At 39.8% G+C, this 22,845-nt stretch overlaps 1 protein-coding gene across 3 annotated transcripts in view; it reads left to right on the forward strand.

Annotated features, from left to right (window-relative positions):
* Positions 1–22,845, forward strand: part of LOC126278552 (mannosylglucosyl-3-phosphoglycerate phosphatase) — a 207,180-nt gene that overhangs the window by 157,620 nt on the left and 26,715 nt on the right. For all 3 annotated transcript variants that reach the window (XM_049978739.1, XM_049978740.1, XM_049978741.1), the window contains 2 exons: positions 70–320; positions 1,477–1,604. In XM_049978739.1, coding sequence (XP_049834696.1) covers positions 70–320; positions 1,477–1,604 — 379 coding nt within the window. The remainder of the gene's footprint in view (positions 1–69; positions 321–1,476; positions 1,605–22,845) is intronic.

A 22,845-nucleotide genomic window follows, 5' to 3' on the forward strand; every position in this document is an offset into this window, starting at 1 on the left:
AAGGTGGCATATTTTAATAATTACCTCATCATATTTGGAAGTTAGACACAAAATTTATTTTCTTTTTAGGGAATGATATACTCAGAGCACTGGAGAATGGTGTTTCAAACTATCCAAAACTAGAAGGAAGATTTCCTCAAGTAGCTGGTCTGAGCTTCGCTTTTGACCCATCCAAAGCAGTGGGGCAGAGAGTAGATCCTCAGCTGGTGCGCATTGGAGATGAGTACCTGATTCCAGATCAGCATTATCGCCTTGCAACAAAGTCTTACCTTTATTCTGGCTGCGATGGATACACCATGTTTAAAGATGCCAAAATAGTGGTGAGTTATACACTCAGTTTGAAAGATAAAATATAAGCAAGAATGTTTTGTAAGTTTGTGTGTGTGTGTGTGTGTGTGTGTGTGTGTGTGTGTGTGTGTGTGTGCGTGTGTGCGCGCGCGCTTGTGTTTGCGCGGGCGTGTGCGTGTGCGTGTGCACACAGAAGTCCTACAGATAGTTCTTAAAATGTGTATATGTTACATTAATGTCATCTAAAATGTTGGTAAATTTTCATTCCACTGGTCACAATTTCAAGCTCTCAGAGTTGGGTTGATTTGGGATTGTTTTATTCCTCTCCTATTCCAAAAACATAATTTTTTGAGCATCTACCTCCCTTTACCAAGTTTTGATGCGACTGTAAAGTATATTTTTGGCAGCAATGAGAAATAACTCTTCCATTTGTGTACAGAATCACTAGATATACCTATATGTATCTCACTGAGAATACGATTATTTCATGTAGGTGACTGCAATACCAAATATTTCACACATAGGTTTAAAAATGTATTAGAGGAATGGAGAAACTGTATTTACAGTGTTTTGAAAATTATCTTTAAATCAGGTAGTACTCTGTTATCAAAAGAAACTTCGAAGTATGAAGATAAATCAGGGACTGAAGCATAAGAAAAGATATAATATATGATCTGATGAGTGGAATTTCAAATCAGAAAGTTATATCAATTCACAGAGCATTCATGGAGGTAATAGATTGTCTACAATGGAATGTAATAATGGAAGCAGTGAAAGTAGCAACTCACTGTAAAGGCATTGAGTGGCCAGTATGTACATAAACAAGACCAAAAATGTTGCCAAGCCTTCACAAAATGTTCTTCAGTGTGTTTTCAGCCTGGTTTATGTACCTCTTGATGACTGAGCTCCTCAACAGTCGGTACGTACAACCTTTATTGCTTCCATAATTTACTGAAAGATTGTGTGGTGGTTTGCCTCATAATACAGTTTTTCTCCCAACCCCTGTCATGTTGTTGGGCAGAAGTGGAGAATAAATTTGTCTCATCTATTATTTTGTAGTTTTTTAATTCTTTTTTTTTAAGATGAAGTATTGATTCTACCTACTGGTATGTTACGCCAAAGTTAGTGGATACAGTGAAATATAAATGTATTACTCACACTAAATTAACTGTGACTGCTTAATTTTAGGTAGATGAAGATGAATGTCCTGAATTGGGTTTAGCAATTCAGAATCACTTCCATGCCATAAATATGCGCCTGGGCAAAACTAAACGACATTCAAAACACCGACAAAGCCTTGTCACTTTGTCTCGCAGGTAAGGTAACTGATATTTTGTTTCACTAGGTGAGCTATATCTCCCTTCCTTTAGTTCTTCTGTACTGGCTAAATGTATCCTGCAAATCATTCAGAAAAAGAACATATTTTTGTAGCAATAAATGTATTACTGTTTGCAGGATGGATTAAGGAATCTGAAAGTTAACATCACAAACTTTGTAAGATTCAGTCGGTGTGGGCTTGTTGACATAAATAGGAGTTACAATAGAGAGTCAATCTGAGGCAGTTATCTAGTAAAAATAATGAAAATAAAACGTTGTTCTCATACTCTTTTCACTCATAAAGTTTATTTTTACCAATGACCATTGACCAGTATGTTACAATGGGTCACAACACAATTTTTGAAGTCACCCAGCTTTCAAAGTATGGCACTATAGACGAATGTCAAAGATCGTGTGTTTATGGAGTAACTGATGAAGAGGCATAGAACTGAATGAAGGGGAAATGAGCTTTTTAGCGCAACTACAGAAAAGAAAGGATATGGTGATATGACACATCCTGATGGAACGTTTAATTTGGTAATGGGAGGAAGCGCATGTGATAAAAATTGTAGGTGCAGACCAAGGCTTGACTACAGTAAGCAGGTTCAAGGTTATCTATGTTGCAATAGTTATGCACAAATGCAGAGACTTTTCCAAAAGATAGACTAATGTGGAGAGCTGTATCAAAGCAGTCTTCAGACTAAACACCACAACTATAATATTCAACTCTATATTTTACAGAGGTCAGTTTGATTGTGATTACTATACTGGAAAACATTATATACCTAGAAGTTGTATATAAATGCCTCAAAACAGGCAAGTTATATCATTCATTTAATACATAACTAGTATTAAGAAAAATGCAGTAAATGAAGCAGGCAAAAAGGATTACAAACATCTCAAAAATGAGATCGTCAGGAAGTGTAAAATGGCTAAGCAGGGATGGCTAGAGGACAAATGTAAGGATGTAGAGGCTTATCTCACTAGGGGTAAGATAGATACTGCCTACAGGAAAATTAAAGAGACCTTTGGAGAAAAGAGAATCACTTTTATGAATATCAAGTGCTCAGATGGAAACCCAGTCCTAAGCAAAGAAGGGAAAGCAGAAAGGTGGAAGGAGTAAATAGAGGGTTACTATACAAGGACGAAGTTCTTGAGAACAATATTATGGAAATGGAAGAGAAGGTAGAAGAAGATGAAATGGGAGCTATGATGCTGCGTAAAGAGTTTGACAGAGCACTGAAAGACCCAAGTCGAAACAAGGCCCCGGGAGTAGACAACATTCCATTAGAACTACTGACGGCCTTGGGAGAGCCTGTCCTGACAAGACTCTACCATCTGGTGAGCAAGATGTATGAGACAGGCGAAATACCCTCAGACTTCAAGAAGAACAAAAAAATTCCAATCCCAAAGAAAGCAGGTGTTGACAGATGTGAAAATTACCGCACTATCAGTTTAATAAGTCACTGTTGCAAAATACTAACACGAATTCTTTATAAACGAATGGAAAAACTGGTAGAAGCTGATCTCCTTAGAAATGTTGGAACATGTGAGGCAATACTGGCCTTACGGCTTATCTTAGGAGAAAGATTAAGGAAAGGCAAACCTATGTTTCTAGCATTTGTAGACATAGGGAAAGCTTTTGACAATGTTGACTGGAATACTCTCTTTCAAATTCTAAAGGTGGCAGGGGTAAAATACAGGGATCGAAAGGCTATTTACAATTTGTACAGAAACCAGATGGCAGTTATAAGAGTCAAGAGGCATGAAAAGGATGCCATGGTTGGGAAGGGAGTAAGACAGTTGTAGCCTCTCCCCGATGTTATTAAATTTGTATACTGAGCAAGCAGTAAAGGAAACAAAAGAAAAATTAAAATCCATGGAGAAGAAATAAAAACTTTGAGGTTTGCCGATGACATTGTAATTCTGTCAGAGACAGCAAAGGACTTGGAAGAGCAGTTGAACGGAATGGATAGTGTCTTGAAAGGAGGGTATAAGATGAACATCAACAAAAGCAAAATAAGGATAATGGAATGTAGTCGAATTAGTCTGGTGATGCTGAGGAAATTAGATTAGGAAATGAGACACTTAAAGTAATAAAGGATTTTTGCTATTTGAGGAGCAAAATAACTGACGATGGTCGAAGTAGAGAGAATATAAAATGTAGACTGGCAATGGCAAGGAAAGTGTTTCTGAAGAAGAGAAATTTGCTAACATCGAGTATAGATTTAAGTGTCAGGAAGTCGTTTCTGAAAGTATTTGTATGGAGTGTAGCCATGTATGGAAGTGAAACACGGACGATAAATAGTTTGGACAAGAAGAGAATAGAAGCTTTTGCAATGTGGTGCTACAGAAGAATGCTGAAGATTAGATTGGTAGATCACATAATTAATGAGGAGGTATTGAATAGAATTGGGGAAAAGAAGAGCTTATGGCACAACTTGACTAGAAGAAGGGATCAGTTGGTAGGACATGTTCTGAGACATCGAGGCATCACCAATTTAGTATTGGAGGGCAGCGTGGAGGGTAAAAATCATTTAGGGAGACCAAGAGATGAATAAACTAAGCAGATTCAGAAGGATGTAGGTTGCAGTAAGTACTGGGGATGAAGAAGCTTGCACAGGATAGAGTAGCATCAAGAGCTGCATCAAACCAGTCTCAGGACTGAAGACCACAACAACAACAGTATTAAGAATTTACCTCTCTGCCTCAAAAGTCACTTGTATAGCAAACAACAAGACCCTGAATTCAACGGTAACTACTAACTACAAGTGCATATGTCATCAACATATAGAACTTACAAATATCAGTCATTGTGAAACTATTAAGGAAAAACATTCAACATATATAACCACTTCAGTAAAGACTGGTTTTCATAGGAATTTTTAAAAGTATGAGTTTTCAATAAATGTGGGAGTTATGCCTTGTCGGACACCTTTATCCAGGAAACCAGTGTGCCTCAGGGTTCCGTCTTGAGCATTGTCCTCTTTGCTATTGCCACTTATCCTATTATGGCCTTTCTCCTGCCGGGTTTTTCCGCCGTTCTAGTGCAGTTCTCTATGAAGCGTCTTTAGTGATGTCTCGATCATCTTTACTCATGGAGCATCAACAATGCCTTTCACTTTTCCACTGACAAAACCATTTGCATGAATTTCTGGTGGTGCAATTTTCGTCCACCGTCTTTACATCTTGTGCCGTTGCTCTTCTATTTGTTGAAACTACAAAATTCCTGGGACTCTTGCTAAATAGATAACTTTCGTATTCCTCTTATGTGTCTTACCTGGCAGCCCACTGTACACAGTCGCTCAATGTCCTACATCGCCTCTGCTGTACTACCCGGGGAGCGGATCGAACCACCCTCCTCCGTTTGTAACAATCCCTTGTCTGTTTGAAATTAGACATGGGTGTTTCGTTTATGCATCTGCACATCGGTCCCTTTCACACCATCTCAATACTATCCATCATCATGGCATCCCTTTGGCTACTGGTGCCTTTTAAACTAGCCTGGCTTAGAGTCTGTATGCAGAAGCAGAAGCTGCTGAACTACTGCTGACATACCACCATGAGTTTCTCCTCAGCAGACATGAATGCCGTTTGTCTGCCATGCCTGGCTACACATCCTATGCCTCCTTCTTCAATGACTCGTTTGATCACTTGTATAGGGTGTGTCCATCTCCTCTTTTACCTCCATGAGTTCGCTTTCGGTTCTTGCTCTGGTAGCTTAACTTCAAGCTACCTGCCACTTTCTCGATGAGTGTGAATCCTTCACCACCTTGGTTTCATGTTGCAGCCCTGTTCACCTTGGCCTTCATTCGCTTCCTAAGGACATTGCTCCAGACTCGCTCTAATGCCATAAGTTTTATGACCTTCACACAGCACTTTGCGATAGTACCTTTGTGTACACTGATGTCTGTCAGGCTGACTGTGGTGTCGGGTGTTACTTCATCATTGGTACCAACGATTTTCGCTGTCAGATTCCGGAACACTGCTCAGTATTTACAGCAAAGCTCTTTGCCCTGTATCGGGCCATGCAATACATCCGGAGACATAGGCTTTTCAATGGTGTCATCTGCTGCTCCTTTCTCAGTGCCCTTTAGAACCTGTGTGTGCTGTACACTGTCCATCCCCTGGTACAATGAGTCCAGGAAAGGTGTCACTTACTCACTCTTGATGAAGCCAATGTGATGTTTATGTGAGTTCCCGGTCATGTCGGTCTGATGGGAAACGAGACCGCTGACACTGCTGCCAAGGATGCAGTCCTCATACCTTGGCCTGCTAGTTGTTCCATTCCCTCTGATGACCTCTGTGTTGTCATCTGTCAGCAGGTGATATCACTTTAGCATCTCTCAGTGGCTTGAATGACTTCCTCTTGGCCTTCTCGCCATGAGTAGTTCATGTCAGTTAGGTTGCATATTGGGCACTGTCTTTTTAGCCTCAATTTTCTGCTCATTGCCCTTAACCTTTGACAGTTTGCCATTTCCTTATTGACTGCCATTTCTTTTTTCAACAAGTTACATTCTTATTTATGTTTACAGTCTGTGTTATCAGCTGTTTTAGAGAACTTCGTGCGGGCTATCAAGCACATTTTACTTTTTATCCATTGTCATCATGTCCTACTCGCCATGTCTGGCGACAGCGACTGCCGTCAGTCGTTTAGTCCGTATTGTGGTAGGCTTGGATGGGGCTTGCAAAACTGAGCTTTACTTTGAAGATCCAGTCACATGAAGTGCAATACAGTTGCCCAGTGAAGTTATACAGATATATGTAATTAGACTTACCCATTGTAACAATATAATGAAGGACATTTAATCTTTCATTTAGGACCTCCATTTCTCTATGGCGTATTTTTTGGATCTATCTCCAAATTCCTGTTTTTAGCTGTCTTTCCATCCATCTATTTAGACATGTAGTCGTTTTTAACTCCTTTTTTTTCTTTGTGTTCTACTGTTCTGACATGGTGCATGTGACCTAGTTGTTTTTCATGCCCTAAAACAAAACAAAACAAACAGATCTCAATAGAGGCTAAACTTGGGCATTATAACACAGTGATCAAAACCAAATATCTGTAAACAAGTGAATGTCACAGATTGACAGGAAAGGTTTGATTGATTGAAGTTGGGAAGTTTGAGTGCAAGATTTTTTGGAAAATAATGGGTCTTGAAATGATACCTGGACACACAGACCACAAGGAAGAGAAGATTTGTGTGGGGAATAATGAAAGGCTAGTGGAGTCAATAAGGCCACTATGACCAGTGTTCTACATACATCTGTTTAATGTGAATGTGACCTGAGTAACAAAGCAGACTCTTAGTGCACTGCAGAATGGACCCAGAGTTTCTGGTAAAGGGCTCAGGAAGGTATGAAATGATCTAAAGAGCATTTGAATACAGATTACATGATCAATAATTTAAAGGGCTTCCATAATAAGCAAAACCAGAACACGGACTGGATGTAGGAGAGAAGGCAAGCAGCCAGAGAAAGAATGCGATGGTTTTGGGCTGCAAAATGTTGCAACATTCAGAGGAGAACATTAGTGACAATAACTTCTTAAAGGATTGCGCTAAAACAAAAAACACCTGTTCATTATCACCAGCTGACTCACTTTTCATATTTCCTTCCCTATTTTGTGATAATATAACGTGAGCTGTTCTTCTTTTGATGTCTTCCATTAATCCTATCAGGTAAGGATCCTGTACCACGTAGTAGTACTCCAGAAGAGGAAACACAAGTGTAGTAAATGCATTGTCTTTTTACACACTCTTTGTAACACCTTCTGCACAGTATTTTCTGTGTGAGGGTTCCACTTTAAGTTGTTCATAATTGTAATCCCTAAGAATACACAGTGTCCCAGGTGGAATGGTCAGTGTTCAGGATATTATAGAAATGATCATTTGAAGCAATAAAGTGTAGTAACTTTGGGCTCTAAAATGCATGCCTTAAGAGCTATGAGTACTTGTTCATCTTTGATACTAAGAAACATCTCTTCAGCTGAACAAGTGCTCATAGCTCTTGAGGTACATATTTTAGAGCTCATCTCTGCTAGACATTTTTGCTTTGAATCATTGTTCCTGTCATATCACAGAATATTGGCCTTTCCTTCTGGGATACTCTGTGTAGTTGAACTGACAGCCTTTAAGTTCATGTGATTGATTGTGTAACTGAAATTTAACAGAATTTTTCATTGTTTATCTGTAGTACCTAACACTTTTTATTGTTCAAGTTCGAACACCACTCTTTGTACCATGCAGATAGCTTGGCTAAATCATTTTGTAATTTGTTTTGATCTTCTAATGATGTAAGTAGACGACAAAAAACACAACTTTATCAGTGGATGATCGTGGGGGACTCTTCATATAGAGGATGTTGTGCTGGATGAAAGTAGACTTGTCAGTACAATAGCGGGTTCTTTAATTTGCTCTTGGAGGAGGTGGAATGTAAACTATAACATATAAAATATTAGTAAGAAGAATTATTGCATTGTATTATAAGAAGAATTACGTAACTTTGTGCAATCCATTTCCACAGAATTGTCATGGTATTGACAATTGTCTCTGAGTGCATTTAACAATAACTCTCACATAGAATTCTGCCTCATACATTGATCACACAGCTGCCCTACTAGAAGACATTGCTGTCATCTGAGTCGATTATTACAGACAGCTAAGTGGTACTGTGCTTGGCCTTAAGTAGAAGACTGGTTGCAGTGGTGTAGCAAAATGTTTTTGGGTGTGGCTATGTGGGTGTAGCTCATTTGTTGATGTGACTTGCAGTGACTACCTTCTCTTGTGGTCACATTGCAAGGTATCAACCTTGCTTCGGCACCTTGCTCTTCAGATGACACCACAGAAGAGATGTACAGTTGCATACAGGCACAACAGAAAGCTGCTAAACACACACACACATGGGCGAGCACTGTGTCTGATGGCAGAAGCAATCTGTTGGTGATGGAGGTAAGGGGGAGGCTGGGGTGGGGAATAGAGAGGAATATCAGGGTAGAGGTGGGAGAGACATCTGTGCTTGTGGGAGCATGCAGGAAAATGGTGAGGACAAGGTATGGCTGCTAGGTGCATTCATGAGGTTTGAGGTGTTGGGGTGGGTGGGGGGGGGGGGGGGGGGGAGGCAGAAAAGAAGTAGGGGGAGGGAAAAAGACTAATGAGTGCTTGATGGAATAGAAGACTGTGTAGTGCTGAACTGGGGGTGGGGAAGTGGATAGGTGGGCAAAGGTTATGGACTAGCAGAGGTTGAGGCCAGGGGGATTATCGAAACATAAGATTTAATGGAGGGGGAGGTTCCACACACACAGTTCAGAAAAGTTAGTGTTGGTAGGAAGGATCCAGATGGGAAAGGTTGTGATGCAGCCATTGAAGTGAACTGCTTGGTGTTAGGGAGCATGTTCAGAAAATGGGTGATTTGGCTATAGTTTGGTGACAATTTGTCAGTGGCCATTCATGCATACAGACAGCTTAGAAAGTAGGAAAGTGGTTGCAGCTTAGTTTGTAGATCATAGGACTGCTTTAACAGCTAGCACTGCATTTGACGGGATGTGTGATGCCTATGACCAGACAGGAGGAGGAGGTTGTGATGGGAGGATGTATGGGACAGGTCTTGAACCTAGGTCTATTGCAGGGATATGAGCCATGAGGCAAGAGGTAGACCTCCACCTCAAAGATGGCTACATCTGTACATATCAAATTACCAACTACCTGCAATACCTCCACTTCAACAGCCAGCACTCATTCCATACCTATAAATCCCTTTCATACAACCTAGCCATCTGTGTCCATCGCATCTTTAGTGATGAGGGGTCCCTCTCTAAATATGTCAAGGGCCTCATTGAGGCATTCACAACCTTGTACAGAAACAGATCTCCTGTGCCTTGTCTCTCCCGTCGCCTGCCATCTCCCAGATTTCCACCATCCAGTCACAAAGGAGCACTCCCCTCATGACCCAGGACAGGGAAAACTGAATAATGTCCTCTGCCAGGTTTTGACTACCTCTCATTGTGCCCTGAAATGGGGAATATCCTCTATGCTTCTCACCCCTCCCTCAGTGGTATTCTGCCTCACATTGAACTTATGCAATGTCCTTGTCCATCCCTACTCCAGACCTGCACCCACCCCCTCCCTATGCAGCAGGCATAAATTCAAGACCTGTCCCTTACATCCTCTCACCACCTCCTACTCCAGTCGACCACAAGCGTCGCCTATCCCATCAAAGGCAAGACTCCCTGTGAAAGCAGTCACATGATCTACAAACTAAGCAGCAACCAGTGTGCTATTTTCTATATGGACATGACAACCAACAAACTGCCTGTTCTCATGAATGTTGACAGACAAACTGTGGTCAAGAGACACCTGGCCCAATGCCCGTTTTTGAATTGTGCAGGGAGAACTCTCGCTGCAATATATGCTACTTTCCCATAACCCCCCTGGCTTCAACCTTCCCAAATCCCTGTCTTGCCCTCCCACTCCCACCTCATCTATCCCCTTCCCTGCTCGCTCTCTAGCACTATATAGCCCTCTATCCTACCAAGCCACCCAGCTGTCTTTCTCCCCTCCTCTGCCCCCCCCCCCCCCCCCCCCTCCTGTAAAACTCCTGACTGCACCTAGCTGCCCAACCCTATCCTCACAATGTCCTTGCATGCTCTTACAAGCAGCACTTTACTATCCTCCACCCATACCCTGCTATTTCTCACCCCCTCTGCACCAACCAAATCCCTACCCCTATCAGCCACAGATTGCTTCTCCCAACATCTCCTCAAAATGATGAGTAGCAATCTATTTTTTTCTTAATATTGTCATTGTTTCATCCTGGATTTTCCTGTAACACTTTAATGGGAAATCCCAAAGTAGATGACTTCCTGTCAGTTACTACAGACTGATCTTTCTGACAGGAAATCATGAATCTAATTGCAGAGCTGAGACAGTGCGCCATAGGCACCTACAATAGAAGCTGCTGGCGAGGACTGGCACCAAAAGCCATCTGAAAAACTAGAAATATGGAATCAACTTGATACCCTGTCAGTAGCATCCATTACTTCATATAAATAAAGAGTCAGTTGTGTTTCAGAAGTGCAATATATTCTGAAACCAAGCTGGTTGTAGTTAATAGATTGTTTTCTTCGAAGTGTTTCATAATGTTGGAACACAGTATATGCCCCAAAATGCTTATCGTCCTCATACCACCAACCTGAATTTGAGGGGGCAGGGGGGTGACAGGAAAGGAACCAATTATTAATTTATTCCAGTTTTTGAATATAACTTCTAATGATACTAACCCACAGGGACTATCTACTCTAGCTCCAGTTTTGCTACAAGTAAAACTACTATTACCTGCAACAATCACACTGCCTTGAACTGAATTTAGTTCACAATGGACTAACATTGTGTCAGCATACCATTAGTTCTTTGGTAAAAACTTTGGCTCAACTTATCTCTGGCTTCAGAAAGCCTTCAGTACATATAACTAATTTTGCTTCAGTGGTTTCTATGAGTACTTGGAGTTCTGGTTCTTTTCCAACACAGGTACAACATTTTACAATCATAATACAAATGTTTTATAAGCTCACCCTTATCTTGTGTTCGACTTGCTCCCTTTGAGACTGTACCCCTGCTTTTCTTAAACCTGAAACACTGCCCAGTCTGTTTCACACAGCCATTGCTACCTATGTAGTAACCTCCTATGTATAGTGGACACTTAAACTATTAAGGAAATCCAGACTCCTCTTTATCCTGTAATGCAAATCAAGGAATCTGTAGCCTAGACACTCATGGAACTGCCTGAACCTCCCATTTGATCACTCTATTCAGCACTCTGCTGAATATTGGCAGTCAGTCCTGTAAATGATGCTGCAGATGGTGAGATTTAATTTCATCTTGTAAGCAAGACTAGCTGTCTTTATCACTTCAGACAGCTGCAGTAAACCTGAGAAAACCTCTTCTGATCTGAAGCAACACACATAGTACTGACATGTGCCATCACCTGCAGTTGTGTGCAGTTGTACCTTGTATGACATCCAGAAAGAACAGTTCCACATCTGGAATAACTCTCCCCAGTATGCACACAGAGTACAAATTGGACATTTTCTCCTCATAATCAACCATATCCCTAAGTGGCTTCATCATGAGCATAACATTGGAGCTCCCAAACACCAATAATCCGACCCTCTTTGAAGTCTCAGACCTTGCAGGCCAAGGAGGAGCTCTCAAAACTTTCAGCTATGGGCATGAGCATGTATAAGAAATGTAGCAGAACTTTAGTGGAGTAAGCGGCTAGGCTGTTGATAGATGTGGACTTAGTAAAACAGTTTGTGATGTGAGGGACCATTGATGTTACAAAGTCTCTGTAAAGAAACTTTTAAAGCAACAGGACCTACTACACATCAGATCTGAAACAAAGCATAGGGCTAGTTATAAAAACCAAATGGAACAAGACTGGCTGTCAAGAGCTTCTGTAATATCCCGATCATTGAAAGTTATTTTAATTTTACTCCATTCTAATGATTTAGTTTCATATTGCAGAATTTTGGTTTTAGTTAGATTTAGTTTCAATCCATTTTGATAGAATCCAAGAGTCAAGATTTTCTAAATTATTTTTGACTCTTTTTAGTCCTTTCAGTTGGCTCATTTTCAATGAGAATTGATGTATCATCAGCAAATAAAACAGAAAGGACATCAATAGCAAGCGGTAGGTTATTTATGTGAAAAAGGAAGAGAAAGGGATGTAAAATCATACCATGTGGGACTTCTTGGGGTATTCTTTTTCCTGTTTGAGAAGTAATTGCTTGAAGTTGAGATTACAATTAGTCTTTGTTTCCTATCTGTGAAGAAGGAGTTGAATCTCTGTAAAGCTTGCCCCTGATTTATTTATTTATTTCATGTTCCGTAGATCCTGGAAGCAAGTGAATCGCAAGGATGTGGAGCATGTCAAATTGTACAGAGTTCAAGCATAACTTGTATAAATACACACAATAAAGATAGAATGTAAATAAAATCAATAGACAACAGCACAATCTATAAACAGAAAATTGTTTTTCACATATTAAGGATAAGTAGTATGCCAACCTATTCATGGGTCACTTAGAGGAAGCCTTCTTGGTTACCCAGGCCTCCCAACCCAAAGTTTGGTACAGATTTATTGATGACATCTTCATGATCTGGACTCACAGTGAAGAAGAACTCCAGAATTTCCTCTCCAACCTCAACTCCTTTGGTTCCATCAGATTCACCTGGTCCTACTCCAAAACCCATGCCACTTTCCTTGATTTCGACCTCCATCTGTCCAATGGCCAGCTTCACACGTCTGTCCACATCAAACCCACCAACAAGCAACAGTACCTCCATTATGACAGCTGCCACCCATTCCACATCAAATGGTCCCTTCCCTACAGCCTAGGTCTTCGTGGCAAACAAATCTGCTCCAGTCCGGAATTCTTGAACCATTACACTGACAACCTGAAAACAGCTTTCACATCCCGCAACTACCCTCCTGACCTGGTACAGAAGCAAATAACCAGAGCCACTTCCTCATCCCCTCAAACCCAGAACCTCCCACAGAAGAACCACAAAAGTGCTTCACTTGTGACAGGATACTTTCCGGGACTGGGTCAGACTCTGAATGTGGCTCTCCAGCAGGGATACGACTTCCTTAAATCCTGCCCTGAAATGAGATCCATCCTTCATGAAATCCTCCCCACTCCACCAAGAGTGTCTTTCCGCCGTCCACCTAACCTTCGTAACCTCTTGGTTCATCCCTATGAAATCCCCAAACCACCTTCCCTACCCTCTGGCTCCTACCCTTGCAACCGCCCCCGGTGTAAAACCTGTCCTATGCACCCTCCCACCACCACCTACTCCAGTCCTGTAACCCGGAAGGTGTACACGATCAAAGGCAGAGCCACGTGTGAAAGCACCCACGTGATTTACCAACTGACCTGCCTACACTGTGACGCTTTCTATGTGGGAATGACCAGCAACAAACTGTCCATTCGCATGAATGGACACAGGCAGACAGTGTTTGTTGGTAATGAGGATCACCCTGTGGCTAAACATGCCTTGGTGCACGGCCAGCACATCTTGGCACAGTGTTACACCGTCCAAGTTATCTGGATACTTCCCACCAACACCAACCTATCCGAACTCCGGAGATGGGAACTTGCCCTTCAGTATATCCTCTCTTCTCGTTATCCACCAGGCCTCAATCTCCGCTAATTTCAAGTTGCCACTACTCATACCTCACCTGTCTTTCAACAACATCTTTGCCTCCACACTGCCACTTCGACTTACATCTCTGCCCTTACTCTTTGCCTTTAAATATGTCTGCTTGTGTCTGTGTACGTATGGATGGATATGTGTGTGTGTGTGTGGGGGGGGGGGGGGGGGGGGGAGTATATACCTATCCTTTTTTCCCCCTAAGGTAAGTCTTTCCGCTCCCGGGATTGCAATGACTCCTTACCCTCTCCCTTAAAACCCACATCCTTTCATCTTTCCCTCTCCTTCCCTCTTTCCTGAAGAAGCAACTGTCGGTAGTGAAAGCTAGAAATTCTGTGTGTGTGTTTGTGTGTTTTATTTATTGTGCCTGTCTACTGGCGCTTTCCCGCTTGGTACATCTTGGAATCTTTGTTTTTATATATATATGTATATGTAACAAAAAGATAAACTGTAAATAAGGTGCCAACTAAACAACAGCACATTCAATTAACAGAAAGTATTTGTTTCACATGTTCAGGATGAGTAATATATACAGGAATCAAGATAAGTTCACTATTCCAAGGGAAATACAGAAATACCAATAAACAATTTTCATATGCCTATTCGAAACAAAATTAATTACAATTTTAATAAATATTTTTGGAGCAGCAATCAAAAGATTTTTTAAAAAAATTTCTGTTTAAAATTCAGTATTGATCACACCAGGTATGCTACAAGAACATAGGTGACCAGTTTCGGTCATATCATATGACCATCATCAGACCCATGGCATCCTTCGAAGATGGTAGGTGGAGCACTCTTCTCAGCTGCTGTGATGTCAACTGGTCAACAGTTGACATGTTCGTGTAGCATACGTGGTGTGATCAAGACTGAATTTGAAAAAGAAAAATTTTATAAAAATTAATTACACTATTTATACAACACTTGCAAGTTTAGTGATTATATACATTTTCTTTCACATATTCATCAATTGTATAAAAAGATTTCTCTATCAGGTACTCCTTGAGAGTTTGTTTGAATGGTGACAATCTGTTGTTAAGGCATTAGATGTTTGGTGGGAGAGCATTAAACAGCTTAGTACTGGAATAGTAAGCTCCTTTTTGAACCATAGTGAGACTTTTCAATGTGCAGACTGTTTTTGGTCCTTGTGTTATAGTCATGAAATTGGCTGTTAACTTTTTAGATAGAAGGGTTATTACAGACAAATGTCAACAAAAAAAAGATATACTGTGAGGCAGTGGTAAGGATCCCCATCTTACGAAACAAGCATCTACAAGAGTGTCTGTAGTGGACACCACTCATTCCATGTATCTGTAATTTTTGGAAAAGTGATAATAATAGTCATGATAAAAATAATATTTATTGTCCTCAAAAAAGTCAACTCGCCAAGTGGCAGCAGGAGAACAAACATATAAAAGATATCAAAGTTTGCAAGTTTCAGAGCCCGTGGCTCCTTCTTGTGGCAAAAGGTTGAAGGGGAAGGAAGAGGGGTGAAGGAAAAGGAGGCAGAGTTTGGTTTCATCCAGTAAGTCGCCCCTGACTTGGGGTTCTGGGCAACTGTTTTCAACTCTAACTCCTTTTCCTAAACCTCACCAGTCCTTTTCCTTCACCTCTTGGCCTTCCCCTTCAAACATTCTGCCAAAAGAAGGAGCCACTGGCTTTGAAAGCTTGGAAATTTTAATACATTTTATATGTGTGTTTCTTATCACTGCCTATTTTTATCTATCCTATTACATTATATTTTCAAAAATTGATTATTTTCATTTATTTGTCCTTAGTAACTTTATAGTGTTGAGCATCACCATTTCTTTTGTGCATTTACGAGTTATGTCCATCAAGTAAGTTCCATTTTGTTATATAAAACAAACGTGTACAGATACAGAAAAAATATTTATTGTACAAAAATCTACAACTGCTTTTCTACATAGCTTCCGAAATTTTGTAGGCACTTGTCACAGCGTGCACAAGTTTTTGTATGTCTTCTTCGTAGAAGGTTGCTGTCTGTGTATTCAACCATGTGATAACATGTTCTTTCAACTCATCAGTGTAATTGAAGTATTGACCACCAAGGTTAGATTTTAGGTGTAAGAAGAGATGAAAGTCACTAGGAGTGAGGTCCAGGCTGTACGGAGGATGATCAAATGCGTCCCAGTGAAATTCGCGTGAATTGTTTGGTCACAATCGCCGTGTGAGGTCAGGCATTATTGTGGCAAAAAACACGACCACCTTGTGACAGTAATCCTCGGCGCTCCTTCTGTATTGTGGAGTGCAATTTCTTAATGGCCTCGCAGTAACCATGTGCATTGATTGTTTGGCCTCGTTCATCAGTAACCACAGTTGAGCATCCACTTCTTTCTTCATTGTGCACTTGACCAGATTCTTCATTGAACAGTCTGACCCATCTTCTAACCATTGAATCACTCATAGCATTTAGTCTGTAAACCTTGCTGATGAATTTCCTTTGGTTTAACTTTCTTTGCATTTAGAAAACTAATCACAGATCTGATTTCACATGCGGCGGCATTTTCAATTACGGCTGACATTATAAAGAAGCACTACAAAACACACGTCAGCAGCAGAGATCTGAAAATGGCATACATGTCTTCTCCTGCCGCGCATGCTCAGAACTGTGAACATAGCGCTGCTGCAGATAGAAATAGGAACGGAACTTACTTCATGGTTGACCCTTGCACATCGATATCAAGCAGTAAATATAATGAATGTATACAACACATACTAGTTACTATTATATAAACACTTACCTCTGCTAATATATTGCAATGTACAACAATTGTGCTATTGATAATGGGGTTCAGAAATCTTTGAGTTAGTTTTAAAATCTTTTACTTACTTGTTTCATTTTGCCCCTAATAAGATTTCCACAGAGTCGCTTTATATTATTTGACAACCTGTTACAGAATTATCTTCCAGATGCAAGTGGACTGTGATCTGTAGCTCTTTTATTACTGAAGTAATCAATTTTTTGAAATTATAATATAAGGCATGTCCAGAAAGTAAGTCATTCTACTGCCACTGAAGCTTTGTTATTGCAGTTACACATGTTTTACTCTTCTCTCTGGTTCATTGTTATTTGCGCTGATGCCATTGCAACTGGATTGTGTTGTGTTTACATTTGCTAGTGATTGTTCAAAATACTTAATAAATGAAAAGCACCAGTTTGTTGTTGTTCCACAGAATTACTTTTATTGTTAATGGGTTTTCGCCTTACTAGGCCATCTTCAGACATTTACAGAGTATTAGCACCAAAGAAGTTAGAATGTTTGCAAACAACATTGGAAGAGAAGTAACATGTCTAGACTGAAGTAGAAACATACAGTAAGTAACAGCTTTGAGAGTGTGGTGGTAATGCAATGAAAAACTAAAAATTGAACAGTACATAAATAACAATGAAGTAAACAGGAAAACCTTTAACACAAAATAGGAATAGCATGCCTACATAACAGTTTCTATTAATAAACAAAACTAATAAAATAAAATAAAATTAGTACTAGACAAGGCTACATCAGGAGGTATGAAAGATGAAGAGTGATACACAAACCAATTAAAAGAAGAGAGAATTATCAATGTAACTACAGAATACATAAGGAACTTAATGCAATATCAGCAAGATAAACAGAAATAAATAAATAAGTGCAGGAAAATGGAGATGTTTGAGGGAACCTACAGTAATGCAATCTTTGAGAGTGTGGTGGTACTGCATTTTAACATTAACATTATAATCAAAACAGTGGCTGTGTAACAGTTTGCATTAAATAAATGAACAAAGTAAAATATGAACAATATTTGATGAGACAACTGCAAGGGGTGTAAAACATGGACAATATTACAAGTACCAGTTAAAAGAAAGCCTTAACTATTGAAACTACAGTCTATATGGAATACGAAGACAACTTCAACAAAACAAAAGAACTTAATTAATACAGGAAAATTGGTATATGTAGGAAGAGACAGTGTGGGAAGTAATGAACAACAGAGATGATCCATATGAAGTTTAGGAGAGGGGAAGTGTTGAGCTGTGTCTAGTCATTTAGGATTAGATCTGGACTGTGAGCAAGGTGTTTGTTAATTTCCAGGACTTCCAGCAGATTTAGTTTATGGCCTTTGTTTGCTAAGTGAAGTGCATGGGACACTGGCTGGTAGTTGTGACCGTCACTCAGTATGTGCTCAGCAAATGCAGAGTCTGAATTCTGCTACCTCCGGGTGTGTTCATGTTCAGCCACCCCAGTTGCTATGTCGCTGCCTAACTGACCAATGTAAAATTTGTCACAATCAGAGCAGGTGATTTTGCATACCCTACTGTTGGCTAATAACTGGATCTTGTCTTTGCTATTAAAACACACACTGGGCTGTCATGTTCCTGACGTAGTAGGAAAGCCTATACTTGCAGGATTTCAGTGCTTTGGCTGCAATCTGTGATAGTACACAGTAAATGTCTGAAGATGGCCTTGTAAGCCGAAAACCAGTTAAGAATAAACGTAATATTGTGGATCAAAAGCAAACTGATGCCTATCATTTATTATAATGTTGTTCTACCAAGAACTGATGGAAGATTTTGTTAACAAATTATTTAAGACAATTTTTGAGCCCATCAGCTGTGACGTGTGTTCTGTAATATGGTTTATGAATGCAAAGAAAATTAAGCCAACTGAAATTCATAGCCAACTTGTGGAGATTTATGATACAATGTAATGATTGAAAGAATGGTGAGAAAGTGCTTGAGATAGCTCAGTGATGGACAAACCAACGTCCATGATGAAGCATGGATGGGTGGCCTTCTGTTCTCAGTGATGGTTTGGTTGAGAAAGTGAATGAGAAAATTCATGAAAAGATGGTTCACAATAAGAACACTTTGTGATGAATTTACACAAATTTCAAAAAGTGTTTTGCATGTGGCTGTCACAAATCTCTTAAAATTTCACAAATTGTGTTCCTGTTGTGTTCCGAAAATGCTTATGGGTGTCCACAAAATGAAGCAACTTGGCACTGATTTGACATTTCTTACATGATAGAGTGATGAAGGATACAGAATTGTGACTGGTCATGAATCTTGGGTTTGTTATATCACTCCTGAATAGAACCAACAGTCGATGGAGTCGAGGCACTCGTGATCCTCCAACAGAAATTCAAAACAATGTTGTGAGCACAAAAAATCATGTGCACTCTGTTCTGAGACAGACAGGGCATTCTGCTTGTCAATGCAATACAATACCATGAAACATTGAGAAAATTTCAGCACTCAGTTCAAAACAAAAGGCACGGAATCCTTAGTCAAGGCATTGTGTTGCTGCATGACAACACACATTCCCATTCTGCTGGTGTCATTCAAAACATTACTCAGCAATTTGGTTGAAAGCAGCCTGATAACCCATCATACAGCCCCAATCTTACATCTTATAACTATCACTTGTTCTTGAACTTGAGGTGTGATTTTGAAGGTAGGCTCTTTGACAGGGATGATGCAAAAAGTGGCGATCAGAAGTGGCTATCTTCACTGGCAGCATCTTTCTAGGAAAAAGGCATAGAAAAGTTGGTTTTGCAAATATCGGAGCAATGGTGACAACTATGTAGAAAAATATTTTAAGAAATGCTCTTTCTTGTAAAAATAAATTTTGGTTTGAAAAAAAAAAAAACTTTGATTTTTTTTCTAAATTACTTTCCAGACGTGCCTTGTCTGGCATAAATAGATAAAAAAATCTACTCACTAAGCATCAGCAGGAGAAATCACATGTAAAGGTTAAAGAAACTTGCAAGCTTTTGGGACCAGTGGCTCCTCCTTTTGCAGAAGGCTTTAAGGGGAAGGAAAAGTGATGAAAGAAATGTACAGGCAATGCTTAGGAAATAGAAAGCTTTCAGAAAAGTCGTTCAGAATCTTGTGTCAGCAGACATTTCAATACAAGATGAGAGAGGAAGAGTCTTTCCTTTCTGTCTGATGAGTCTCCCCTGGTATGGAGTTCTGGGAAACTTTTCCAAACTCTCCCCATTTCTTAAACCTGACTGGTTCTTTTCCTTCATCACTCTTCCTACCCCTTCAACCCTTCTACCAGGAGGAGGAGCCACTGGCTCCAAAAGCTTGCACATTTCTTTACCCTTTGTATGTGTTTTTTGCTCCTGCCATTATTTGATGAGTAGATGTTTTTATCAATCCAGTTATATTATCTTCTCTGACTGAGTATTAATCATAACTGGTGAATGTCTCTATTCATTACTCTTATTTTTTCATTCTCTTTTACTAATATAATTGTTTTAGGGACATGCAGTGATCACACAGTCAGGAAATTATACTTGATGTAATAGTCCCTACAGGACTGGTTCACTGAAGCGAACACTTTTGGTGGGCCACAGAATAATATTCCTGTATCCTTTTTTACCTTTACATGCTGTGTAGCATATCACCTGAGAAAACTCACTGATGGCATTCAGAGTGCTTTTTCCTTGTTGGAATCCAAATGGTGCTTTTTTATGTTACTTTTATTACAAATTTTTAAATTTGTTTTGTTGCCATATTTCATTTGACTTATTCATCCAGGGATCATCCTACAGTGATATAGGATTTGTTGTTATAACACAATGAAGATAAATAACTCAAAATGTACATATACATAGAATGTACAAGTATGTTTATATGAGGATAGGACAGGTGGTTGGTTATGACCATGTTGAAGCAGCCATCCCAACATTTGCCTGAAATGCTTTAGGGTAACATAAAATTAGAATGGCAAAACAGAATGTTCCTTGTGCTCCCTCTAGTCTGCCCAGAAAACTGTCTCCATGCCCATAAACATGCAGCATGTGTGTCTTCATGTCCTCCCCCCCAGTCCACTTGAGAAACAGTATCAGCACCTGCCCATGATGAACAAGATATTGAGCTTAGAGGTTGACAAGACACTGCTATCTTGCACCATAGATATTGGCACTTGATTTTCATGTAAAAGCACTTTAGACAAGACTGACAGAAGAGAGAGAATTCCCATATCTTCTGTGATCCCTTTTTGAATAATAGTTTTATCTCAGCATATTTCAATACATTTGGAAAACATCCCTGCTCAAAGGATTGTTTACAAAGCACTCCAAGAATATGGTCCAAGTGAATGGGTAAAGTACCAAATAGGACTAATAGGGATGTTGAACATCCACAAAGAAGCACAAATGGTGACAGGCTTGCTTGACATACAGGAGGGAATCATGAAAATGCATAACAACCTAATCTAGGAGGTACTTGAATAAAAGAGATACATATCCCATGAAAGCCTACTTACAAAATGTTGAAGAACTAGTATTAAGTAAAGAATCTAGGGATATACTGCATGCCCATATGTAAAACTCTTGTAGGGGCTATGTAGACAAGATTAGTCTAATTACAGGATGCATTGAGGCACTTAGCAGCTGTTCTACACATGCTCTGTATACAATTGGAATGTGAAGAAACCCTAATTTGTTATACAATGGGGAATACCCCAACCACAGTAAATTGGAGAGTATGAATTTAGACATAGAGCCATACACTGTTATAAGATGGCATTACACTTCAGTTACCTCATTATCTGCCTTTACTGCCATCAATGAGTTTTCTCCGGCAATAACATGTAAAGGTAAAAAAGGATACAGGAATATTCTGTGACCTACCAATAGTGTTCACTTCAGTGAATTGATTAACAATGAGTTCCTACATTTAGGGCCATGGCATTATCAGTGTTTGCAGCTGCATGCCATATGATAAGTGAGAATTTCATTCAGAAAGTGGGCCAACCAATGTGACTATAGATTCATAAAAATTGGGAAACACAGTTGTGCGTCAAGTACAAAATGGAACAAACAAGTAGATGTCAGAAGTATACTCTTACAACTGATATAAGGCTGCCATGAAGCCGAAACCTACCGTGACAACAATAGCTAAATAAAACTAGTAACCCTGTGAAAGAACAAGCAGAACATTGCATGTTGTTGTTGTTGTTGTGGTCTTCAGTCCTCAGACTGGTTTGATGCAGCTCTCCATGCTACTCTATCCTGTACAAGCTTCTTCATTTCCCAGTACTTACTGCAACCTACATCCTTCTGAATCTGCTTAGTGTATTCATCTCTTGGTCTCCCGCTATGATTTTTACCCTCCACGCTGCCCTCCAATACTAAATTGGTGATCCCTTGATGCCTCAACACATGTCCTACCAACCAGTCCCTTCTTCTTGTCAAGTTGTGCCACAAACTCCTCTTCTCCCCAATTCTATTCAATACCTCCTCATTAGTTATGTGATCTACCGATCTAATCTTCAGCATTCTTCTGTAGCACCACATTGCAAAAGCTTCTATTCTCTTCTTGTCCAAACTATTTGTCGCCCATGTTTCACTTCCATACATGGCTACACTCCATACAAATACTTTCAGAAATGACTTCCTGACACTTAAATCTATAATCGATGTTAACAAATTTCTCTTCTTCAGAAACGCTTTCCTTGCCATTGCCAGTCTACATTTTGTATCCTCTCTACTTTGACAATCATCAGTTATTTTGCTCCCCAAATAGCAAAATTCCTTTACTACTTTAAGCGTCTCATTTCCTAATCTAATTCCCTCAGCATCACCTGACTTAATTTGACTACATTCCATTGTCCTTGTTTTGCTTTTGTTGATGTTCATCTTATACCCTCCTTTCAAGACACTATCCATTCCATTCAATTGCACTTCCAAGTCCTTTGTTGTCTCTGGCAGAATTACAATGTCATTGGCGAATCTCAAAGTTTTCATTTCTTCTCCATGTATTTTAATACCTACTCCGAACTTTTCTTTTGTTTCCTTTATTGCTTGCTCAATATACAGATTGAATAACATCGGGGATAGGCTAAAACTCTGTTTCACTCCCTTCCCAACCAATGCTTCCCTTTCATGCCCCTCAACTCTTATAACTGCCATTTGGTTTCTATACAAATTGTAAATAGCCTTTCGCTTCCTATATTTTACCCCTGCCACCTTCATAATTTGAAAGAAAGTATTCCAGTCAACATTGTCAAAAGCTTTC

The sequence above is a fragment of the Schistocerca gregaria genome, chromosome 6, assembly GCF_023897955.1.
Source record: "Schistocerca gregaria isolate iqSchGreg1 chromosome 6, iqSchGreg1.2, whole genome shotgun sequence".
Classification (NCBI taxonomy): domain Eukaryota; kingdom Metazoa; phylum Arthropoda; class Insecta; order Orthoptera; family Acrididae; genus Schistocerca; species Schistocerca gregaria.